The sequence below is a fragment of the Carica papaya genome, chromosome 8, assembly GCF_054855325.1.
Source record: "Carica papaya isolate Zhongbai chromosome 8, ASM5485532v1, whole genome shotgun sequence".
NCBI classification, from domain to species: domain Eukaryota; kingdom Viridiplantae; phylum Streptophyta; class Magnoliopsida; order Brassicales; family Caricaceae; genus Carica; species Carica papaya.
The window spans coordinates 32,598,834-32,610,181 of record NC_142316.1 but is presented as its reverse complement, the minus strand read 5'-3'; the positions used below and the strand labels follow the sequence as shown (position 1 = coordinate 32,610,181).

Sequence of the window (11,348 nt, the reverse complement as noted above, 5' to 3'; positions counted from 1 at the left end):
TGAAATTTTGTAATTTTGTAATTATATTATAAGTTGATATATATTATTTGATTTACTAAAAATAGAAATTAATAAAAAGTCAATTATTTTTTAATAGTAAATAAATGAATGCAGTATTGAGCCCAATTCCTCTTTGTTGAAGCCGTCAAACTTGCACTTTTCAATGGGTTTCTTGTTGGGCCAGAGCCCAACGTAGAAGTAAAAAATGAAGCCGAGCCGAGCCAGGAGGACAGTCGGCGGGAGAGTAAGGGACAATATAGGAGGGACCCAACAGTTGAGTTTTTGTTTTATCCAATTGTGTTAAAACTTATTTGACGAATATACCCTTGAGGTTTTCCCTCAATTTACATAATGGCAGTATTTATGTTCACACGTTACTACTTTTATTTTTATCGTGTCCGTCCCTACAACCCCACCCAAGTAGTTTTATACATACCGAGATATTCTCATAACTCAATTACTTAGTAGTTATAGTAACACTTTTGTCTTTTTCCTTTCTACTTGGATAAACTAATTGGTTTCTCTTCTTTAGCCCTACATTTTCTCTTAAATTACAAATTTGCCATTACACCCCCCAACACCCATTATTGAGTAATGTAAATATTATTGAAGGGTAAAAATGTGATTATATGAAGATGGGTGTGTATGTCAGATGGTGGGGGGGAAGAACAAGTGGGTGGTGAGGAGATTTTCAGTGATTTAATTTTAATTTTACTAATAATTAAATTTGATTGGACCAACTACCGTTCTTTTAGTGATTTGACTACTCATAGTACTTTTTTCTTTTTTCTTTTTTTTTTTAAATAAAAATTTACATCTACTTTATAGTATTTTTTTATTTTATATTTTTTTTATAAAAAAAAAAAAACAAATTGTTTTAACTCTGACACAGAAAAATACAAGATAAAAAAAAAAAACAAATTGTTTTAACTCTGACACAGAAAAATACAAGATATACTTGTCTATGACTCTACAGCTAGAGTCAGTAAGCTTCTGTTTACCCAGAAGCCGAAATGATTGGTGGATATTGAGAAACACCTCCGCGGTTAAATTCCTATTTACCATTTACTCATTCCTTTGCAAATTACCACCATAGACTGTAATTATTAGTACTACTTACTAGAGCATCAAGTACTATTAATTCCCTTCCCCAACCCCAACCAAAAAATGAGTAGCCGATTTGTGTACCGTAGTTTTAGAATTTCTAAATTCGCAATATGTAATTAAAATTTATTATATAATATAAAGTTATTTAGTGAGCGAATAAATAGGCGCAACAACTTTGGCTTTTTGCTTTTTTCTTAAAATGGTTATTACAGAATATCTACATAAATAAAGGCACGAACTGAGAGGGGGCAAAGTGGTAATTAAGTAAAACGGGTTACGGCCAAAAAACATCTTGGATCAACAGCTCTTTTGTACGGATCTGGAGTGGGGACCCACTCCAGCTATCCACGTCAGCTAATTTGTCGTTGTGAGACAGAAAATTAATTAAAAAGAATATTATTATTAAATAAGTGAGATTTAATTAAAAAAAATTGGGAAAGAAAAAAGGAAAATAAAGGAGGTCACATGTGGGGAGGGAGGAGCAAATACGTCACAGAGGGAAGTGTCAGTAAAGTTGAATATTTTTGGGCGTCAGAAGAGACAGAGTGCCCACGTGGGTCCCAGGCTTTTTCGACATTTTGTGTAGGATAAAGTAAGGCACGCCGGCACGCGAGGCCTTGTGATATCACTCACGTGCATCCACGTGACTTATTCTCTCGAGGCATTTCTTTTATTGCTCCTTCTTCACTCCTAATTTATTTTCTATCTCCACTCTCTTAATTAATTAAATTACTAGGCAAAAAATATGTTAATTTATCCCAATAAAAATTTAAATTTAATTTCTTGTAGTTAGTATATATTTTGTAAAATTGATATTAAATTATAAAAGAAGAAATTCTTTTCTTGAGCATACATAAGACACGAACATGAGCGGTTGTGTCAGACCACGAGGCTTCCATATGATTCTATATGCAAAGCATAGGAACAAAGAATCATGTGCTACAAATGGACTTGCAAATCTGTTGACCATATTATATAAATTTAATTAGATTCTCCTTCCTTCAAACAACAAGCTTCCCATATCAATTGACCCCTTTCTTTTTTATTTTTTTGTTGAAGTCGGTTGGGATTTGGGTAATTGTCATTACCAATTATTAATCACCGTGGGAAGTAAAAATGAAAAGACGAGGTAAAAAAAAAAATGGGAGTAGAAAAAGGTAAATGGGTAAAATTCAAAAACTTGGATTGACCGTTGAATTTTCCAACAAGTAGGGTACTTAGAGGGGTCCTGGGGTCTCAGAACAGGGGAGAGGGACCCACAATACTAGTTTCCGTAGATGGACAAAATAGCCTAATAGACACGTGGACGAGGGTAGGCCCTGGCTTGGTCATGTAATTCTTGTCGTTTGTCCCAGTTTTAGCCACCATGTAATGAGTTACTGCATAAATACAAATACAAGAATCCTTCTCAAATTGCAGCCCATCCCCATTAAATAAACTATAGGCCCATCAAATTATGATTTACTTATAGGCCCATAACAAGAATGTCCCTTGGGCTTTGTCTAATTGCACTTAAGAAGAACTATAGGCCCATCAATTGTGATTTATTTGTAGGTCCTTAACAAGGAGGCCCATTGGGCTTCGTATAATTACATAATTAAGCCCATTATTCAAATTATTGCCCGAAGGTTTATAAGAATCCAACAAAAGCCCATTTGCTTTACAAAATTCTGGCCCAATTGAGTTTCTGTAATCTGCTGACCCAAGCAGAAGTTGACAAAGTTTATTAATTTCATAAGCCATCTTCTCTGTGATCTCAAGAAGACAGCCTTTCTTTTTCATGCTAGTAAATGATATTTTAGACTATTTAAATATATAAACTGTAATTCAAACTATATGTCCCATGTGTTCTATTTAGAAAGTTAAGATACACATTCTATTTAATTATAAAAATGTATGAATTTAATTATACATTTAATAGAATGTAATGACTCGAATTTAACCGGCATGCTGCAGTCTCAAAAAATATATACATTTAAATTAGTCAGTGGACGAGACACAGACAAGAACAACCCAGACCCTCATCATCTTCAATTGGGTTTGGGCAAGGGAAAATTCTCAAGCCCAGATAACCCATTCCTGGATTTAAAATAGAAACTTAGGCCTTGTTTGGGTTGGTCATTAAAATGAACCGAACTCGAAGCCCCATCATACTATATAGCCCAAAAGAAAAAGTTGAAAGCTCAGTATTCGGGGACCAGTAATCGCAGCTTACCAGATGAGAAAATTACAGGCTGTACTGGACACGGCAAAAGCTATTTTTGGCCGAGCGGACTACAATCAAACCCAGCTATGAAAAATTGACAACTATTCATTCACATGAATATTTAAGTTTAATAAAATAAATCCACCACACAACCAAACCACTTTTGAACGCAATGCCGAACATCACCTACGAGAAAAGATGACCAACCAAACATCACCCAGAGAAAAGGGTAATAACCAACCAAACAGTCCCCCAGTGAGTGAGTGACTGACTGACAAATGGTTTGATTATGATTGTGATTTTCGACAGGCACAAAAACGACGCAGTTTTGATCAGTTGGATTGTTAAAAAGTAAGTCCATGTTTTTGTTGAATTGAACAGTTTTATTTTTTCTGCTGTTGTCTTCTGTTCAACCACGACCGCGATGGAATGGATAAAACAATTAGGGGTTTCGAGAAAGATGCTGCCTTTTTCTTTCTTTTTATATGTTTAAAATTAAATAATTATGAAAAAATTTTATGAGTTGAATATGGTTGATTTATTGTAAATATTTATTAAAATTTAAAATATATTAATTATATCTTTAAGATTACATTTATGTATAAAATTTACGTAAATAACTAATGGTGAATTAAAGAAAGATTAGGTACTAAAAGCCAAGAATACAATTTGCCTAGAATGGAATCTTTTGAAGATACAGTTGGGTGTAACTGCCACCTCCCCACCCCCAGATTCTCAACACACACTGACGCCCTCGAGATTTTGCACATTATTAAAAAAAAAAAAAAAAAAAAAAGGGTATTCTTCGGGTGGGCCTCAGACAACAAATAATTGGTGTCTGCCAAACACGCCCTTAATCAAATGCTTATTCTGCTGGCATTAGGTTAAAAAAGTTTATAACTTTAATCATATAGAAAAATCAAAATTAAAGTAAAATATTATTATTTTAATCAGCAATCCAGGTCGGAGAAGGTGAAGCTGCGTGGATCTTAATGCATGCCTTCAATGTCCACCGTTGGATGGTCCCACACCGTGAGACCATCAACTCATCATAAATTTGATCCCATGATCTCCACCGTCCAACTTTGACTTTATTTCTTTTTCCAATTTTTTTTTTTTTTTTTTAAAAGAAGAAGAACAGAACAGCGGTTCCCACGTTTGAACATGTCAAATTGGCGAAATGGTCCCCCGCAATCTCTCAAAGGAAAAAAAAGTAGAAATCCATTAACGGGAAGATTTGTGTAATTTTAGAATACTTTAAAGTACACCTCCTCATAATATAAAACCACCATTTTATTATTTATTTTTAAAAAAAAAAAACAACAACAACAAATATATAAATTATTGTCGAGCTGACATATTTATATATAAAATTAAGTTTATTTATGTATTTTTCTCACTATTCAAATTATAGAATTTTACAAATTAACGGTAGAACAAGTTTAATTTTTATCGTGGGTCTAAATTTTAAAATTTTTGTATGTTAATTTTATTTTATTTTTTGAACAGAATAATAAACTGAGTAGTAAACTATATAATAAAAATTAAATTGTAATAACAATCTTATGATATTTAATAATAATAATAATAATGTAAGAAAAAGGAATAAAGGGAAGATTCTTGCTGTGTAGGTGAATGAATATTGGAAGGATACGTAGATAAGCTGCCTGCCAGCCGGCAGCCGCAATGGCTGGTTTGCCTTAACCGTTACGACTCCGTTTAATTGTTATTTCTGTAATAAATATTCTTATATTATTTTAATCAATATAATTAATTTTTACATTTCTATTGAATAAATTTATTTCTTAATTAGTTTCATTTAAATTTAAATAATTTTATTTCACTTATAAAAATAAGAACTCAAAGTGATAATTGGGTATTGAATTTAACAAAAGAAATCATATATATATATATATATATATATGGCCTGACATATCTCAATGCACGCTCAAGTTACACAATTATTATTTCTTTATTCCTATATATTTTAATTGAATTTAAAATTTGTTAAAAAAACAAAAAATAATAAAAAATTTTACCCCTAAATTCCACCATAATTTAAGGTTAAATGTATTTAATTATTATTATTATTATTTTAATATTAGTTTTGTATGAATTGCATATTTTTTATAATAAAAAAAAATTCAAGAGCTGTTTTTTGTTCTGTGGTCGGGATGGGATGAGCGTACTAGGTAGTAATAATTAACTGCATGATGGGATTCCTTCAACTTTTGGAAGTTATTCATGTTTTTTGCATTAAAAATGGGCCAACAAATATTTTTCAAACCCAAATGAACAGCAGAATTTAAATTATAAATTTAAACGCAGCGTTTTAGTATATCTTAACGAATTTTATTTATGATAATAATAATTTATTTTTAATTATTTGATTTATACTTTTTTTTTTTTTTTTTGCTATAAAATTATACAATATATGCTTGGAGTTCACTGCATGATTTTTGCATATAAAAATTACATCCTCCTGTCAGAGTCTTCATGTGGATGACCCAACCATGCACGGGAGAGTTTGTTGGGGTTGCCGGTTCACCAACTTGAGAATGTGTTACATACAAATTAATATAAATTTATTTAATTTATGTACTTAATATATAATCGATAAATAAAAGTGGAATTGACTTCAAGAAAAAAAAAAACAAATATATATATAATTATTTTATAAGAACAAGAGGGTCAAAATAAAATAGAAATCTTAAAATTGACTTGAAGTACATGTTTGTCATTTAAAATTTATTTAAAAAATAATAATAAAGGATGATATTGGACATATCAACAACATTATTGTCAGCTTTTAATATTTACATAATTTATCATGTAACTTTTAAATAAAAAATATATAACTAACAAATTAAATTTTAATTATAACAATTAACGAGACATGTTAAGTATAGATTCAGAAAATGTATTATTAATATAACATAAATTTAATGGCAATACGATTATACTTGGTGGTGTGAAATGGTACGTAGGTATTCAGAAAACTATTATTCTCGAAGAGGGGTCAAAAGTTTGATTTTTTATTTTTTATTTTTTCACGTGGGGTTTTGGTTATAAATTTTGAATTTTCAAGAGAAGATAAAATTCATTTGGGTAAAGTTGGAAAATCCTTCATATCTTTATCAGTAGTTGGCAGTTGGGTCATTTCAGCTTATGCTTTTTTTTTTTTTTTTTTTCCTTCTAATTTTTATTTTACTTTTCCAAACAGGACCTTATTTGGTTCGCTAAGCTGGCCAAATCAATACTTTAATCTATTCACAAACTTCAAAAGCTTAATTAAAATCAACAAGCACTGCTGCCCTTTGTTTATAAGCACTTACAATAAGATAGAAAAGAAAACCAGAGAGAGAGAGAGAAAGAGAATAAGCCATCATTTGAAAGCAAAAGCAAAAGCGTGAGAGAGAGAGAGAAGCAGAAGAGAAGATAGGTGAAGATCGGAATTCGAGGAAGGTGAAGGAGGGTTTTTGTTGCGGGTTGAGGAAGAAGAAGGAGGAGAAGGAGACGATGCAGACAATCGAGCAGGTAGTACAGCAACCCAACCACCAGCTAATGGTGCAGAACTCGGGGAGCTTAAGCTTTAGCAGCCAAATGTCCAAGGAAGATGAGGAAATGTCGAGGTCTGCTCTCTTGACTTTCAGAGCAAAAGAAGAAGAGATAGAGAGGAAGAAGCTTGAGGTCAGAGAGAGAGTTCAGGCTCAGTTGGGTCGAGTTGAGGAAGAAACAAAACGCCTGGCCATGATTCGTGAGGTATTTTGACGAAATCTTCTGCTTTTCTTTTTAAGAAATTTCTTTAGGGTTTCATGAGGAAGAAATGAGCTACCTTGTTGAACTTTAATTTGGTTTTGGTAGGTGGGTTTCAAAGATTTGAACTTTTTAACCCTAAAATTACCTTTCCGGCTGCATGAAAGCTCAAAATTTAAGCTAAAAACTGGAAGATGTAAGCTCTGCTGTTACAGAAACTCATGATCTGAAAATTAGACGGTCATGGATTTTTATTATGTTCAAGTTCTAACCTTTTTTGGTATATTTTGCACTACAGGTAGCTTTGTTCTTCTTCTTCCCTTTTTTTCTTTTTTTTTTTTGGTTAGTTTAATTATTTATTTTTTTCAATAAATTGGGAGTCAGAACTATATTTCAGTTTTAAACTTTAAAAGACAAGATTAAGGAAAGAAACTATTAATTTGGGGTTTTTGGGTCTAATTAATTTCAACCTTAAAATGAAGTAATTGCTGTAAAGCTCTCGAAGAGGGTCGGATGAATTTGGGAATCTTTTAGTCTTCATCAAACTTTTTTTTTTTTTTTTACTGGTTGGAATTTATTTTACCTGAAATTGCAGAAAAACTACGGTAATTACTGTTAATATAGTGTATGAATTTATAGCTAACTTTTATAAATCTACCAGGAGCTTGAAGCTCTTGCAGATCCCATGAGAAAGGAAGTTGCTCTGGTTCGAAAGAAGATCGATTCGGTGAACAAGGAATTAAAGCCGTTAGGGCATACAGTCCAAAAGAAGGTAAAGCTTCAAATAGCACCAAATTTTTAGCCAATTGACACTACCAAACACATTCTTGTTCGTGACAATCCAACTGTTTTATATTTTGGCACATATGAGGATTGAATCAATAATATAAATTTTCTCGTAAACCTTAAATTTTCACCATATGAAACAGGAAAAGGAATACAAGGACGCCCTCGATGCATTCAACGAAAAGAACAAGGAAAAAGTACAGTTAATCACCAAACTAATGGAGGTAATTCTTACCAAACTACCATTCTTAGATGTTCTCAAAACACAAATTAGTTAAGAGGACCGTATAAATGTGATTGCTTTACTTTTAAACTTTGTGTTATATGAAAAAGAAATTTAAAGTAAAATCAATCTGATTTATGTATGGGTCTTCCGACTAATAATTTCCCAAGTAATGCCAGAGTAATATTGATGAGCTAATTCTGATGTGTGATATTTGTTTGTTGTTGAAATTTTTGATACGGGGATGAGCAGTTGGTGAGCGAAAGTGAGCGATTGAGGATGAAGAAGCTGGAGGAGCTGAGTAAGAACATAGATTCGATACACTGATGAGGATTATAAAGATAGAGCCTAGTTCTGATCAACTGATTAGGCTGTGTGATGTATTTAATTGTGACTTCTTTTGATATATTTATGTGGGTGTTTTGGGTTTGGTGTAATTCTATGGTTATCTTCTGTTTGTGGATTATTTTAGCTGATTTAGGAAAAGGGAAATACCCTTATAAACAGGTTTGTAACTAAATCTACCTTGACTCTGTTTTCTTTATCTTCTTCTTCTTCTTCTTCTCATTTTTTGTTCTTCGTATTCAATTTCTATGCTTTCTTTTCTTTAACTTTTGTACAATCCTTGATTATATTTTTGACTACCAATGCAATACAAAAGACTGTTTTATTGGGTTTGTAAAATATATAGCAACTGGATGATCATCTTCATAACTTGGAACAAGTTGCTTGATAATTCTAATGTTATATTATTTTTTCTAGTAGATTATACATATATTCATAAATTAAAGTCATATAATCTTTGAATAACAACACATGCAGTATAATTCAATTCTAATATACAACTATTCACAGAGAATGGGGCGGATTCACGATCTTTTCTAGGCAATGGATGGATGTACCATCATCTGGAAGAGTTGCTTTAGTGGATATATAAATGATTATATTTAGATAATTGGGTAATATGATATTAAAAAATAATTTCACATAATCTTGCCGTGTTAATCTATTTTTGATTAAAATTGAATAATAATTTAATTTATATGGGCAAGAATTATACTGAAAATAAATTACTTTAAAAAAAATATAAACAATTGAATAAAAAATATGGGATTGATAATTACTAACTAGTTATCTTCCTTTATGCTCAAAAGTTTGCTTAAAGAATGAAGATTGAGCTGGAGGTAGGTGGCGCTGTAGCTTTTAACTTTATATAGCGTTCAGACAGTAATTAATGGTGTCATATATATATATATATATATATGTATACTTACACTTACTATCCACCAATACAAGATTTTTCCAATACCCACAAAAAAAGGTGTTACAATTTCGAGTTAATCACATTAATTTAATTTAATAAATTAATTAATTACAATTAGTAAACACCCATTGAGAAAAAAATTAGCGTATGAATTTTTCATAATAAATATACTGATTAATGTGAAAATAATAAGTTTGTACAGTGTAGTTGACACTGACGTTGCATGTAAAAAAAACTGTTAAAATCTCAGCCTCATAATACAAGTAATGAATGAAAGAATTTGTAAGGGGGAGGGGGGGGAGGTACCTTATCGCCCAACCCAATCGCCATTAACTTCCTCCTCTCCACCACGTCTAAATCATATCGTTAAATCGCACGTCGCCGTCTCTTCGAAGTTGACGGCGAAGCAAACTGACGTTAAAACAAAAACGTATGAGTTTCGTGTTTATTATTTTAATTTTGTAAGATAACTAAATACTTGTGATTTAATTTCTATTATATTAAATTTGACTATTATTTTTTACGTATTTTTATTTATTAATAAAATATGTAGAATTTTAAGTAAAAAGTCAAAATTTTTAAAAAAATATAATATTCAGAATATTCTAAATTAAAATTAATTTAATGTTTTATGTCAATTCTTAATTAATATGCACAAAGCTTTACTTAGAATGTGTCTTAATTTGGTTAACCCACGAGTGGCAACCGTATTAACTACTCTAACTGCCAGAACGAGAATTATAAATTTTTTAAAATCTTTTATTTTTCTTCCTTTAAAACATAAGAAACAACTGAATCTTATAAGACAAGACAAATTAGATGTTTGTTGCCATCTGCTTTCCAAATTATTAAAAAAAAAAAAAAGAAAAAAGAAAAATAAAATGATTACAATTTTACTAATATATTAATAAATTAATTTTTATTTTTATTAAATTAAATATTATATATTAATTACAGTAAACGTATAACATAATAATAAAATTGAAAGGTAGAGTAAACGTATATTGAACACTGTAAGTTTTTACGTAGAGTATAAAAATTTTAATTGTTAAATTACTTTATTATTATTTTTTTAAAAAAAAAAATAGGACTTCCAGAGATGCTACAATAAATAAAGCAAGCAAGAGAAACACTTTACGTGCTCAGCATCTTATCAATTACACCCTTTTACTTTATTTTTCCTCCAATTATCTTAATTTAATTTTGGTTTTTTTTTTTTCTAATTGAATGCAAAGTTGACCCATTTGGTCAAACAAAAACCAACCAGCCCTCTCTACTTGGAAAAAAAATATGTATATATATATACATATACATACATTAATTTATCATGAATTTTATTTTATTTAACAATACAATCTGATAAAGTTATTTTATACGAAATTATTAATTTTAAATTATGATTTTATTTCAGTTTTTATTTATTGACGCATTCATGACTCGAATCCCAGACAACATGTGAAATAAAAGAAAAAGGCACATGATATCATTAGAAGGAAAGTTAGAGATTTTATGGGCCAAGAGGCCCAAAAATATAACCGAAGCTTGTTTAAAAAACTAAAGGGCCAGAAGGCCCAGCGAGAATGACAGGTCGTATTATCAAAGTCTCCTTATATAAAAGGTAAGCCCAAAAACGACCTCGTTTTATCTCACTTGGAAGCTCAATTAATGGGCCCTCACTACCATGTTTTTTATTCCGATTTAATTCTGGACCGATCGTCGTATGCATGAATATTTTCCTTACAGACAAAATTACAAAGAGACAATTTGACCTAATTGAAATGTATGGATTTATTCTATTAAAAATAAGCACCAAGAAAATTAGTACACCAATTGACTACTATTTTGTGTGACATAAATAAAATTATGGGCACCATCTGATTCGTACCAAAAAAAAATGGATGAGATTGAAGATTTCGGTCCCGCCTGGTCGAGTGTAATCTAAATTGATTAGTATTTCTTAATAATAAAAATATAAAAATAATATATAGGTACTTGGGGGAGGACCG

The 11,348-nt window shown here is 30.8% G+C and overlaps 1 protein-coding gene across 1 annotated transcript; it reads left to right on the top strand.

The window, feature by feature from the left end:
- The first annotated feature begins 6,665 nt into the window (after positions 1-6,665).
- LOC110822755 (uncharacterized) lies at positions 6,666-8,622 on the top strand. The gene is made up of 4 exons (XM_022052946.2): positions 6,666-7,075; positions 7,731-7,841; positions 7,999-8,079; positions 8,331-8,622. The coding sequence occupies exons 1-4, from the start codon at positions 6,833-6,835 to the stop codon at positions 8,403-8,405; spliced, it is 510 nt and encodes a 169-aa protein (XP_021908638.1). The 5' UTR covers positions 6,666-6,832; the 3' UTR covers positions 8,406-8,622.
- The last annotated feature ends 2,726 nt before the right edge of the window (positions 8,623-11,348 follow it).

Bases quoted from the DNA above. Each gene is read 5' to 3' on its own strand.
- LOC110822755 (XM_022052946.2), top strand. From the start codon at position 6,833: ATGCAGACAATCGAGCAGGTAGTACAGCAACCCAACCACCAGCTAATG. The intron at 7,076-7,730 runs GTATTTTGACGA...TAAATCTACCAG, and splicing joins GCCTGGCCATGATTCGTGAG to GAGCTTGAAGCTCTTGCAGA. The intron at 7,842-7,998 runs GTAAAGCTTCAA...CATATGAAACAG, and splicing joins GGCATACAGTCCAAAAGAAG to GAAAAGGAATACAAGGACGC.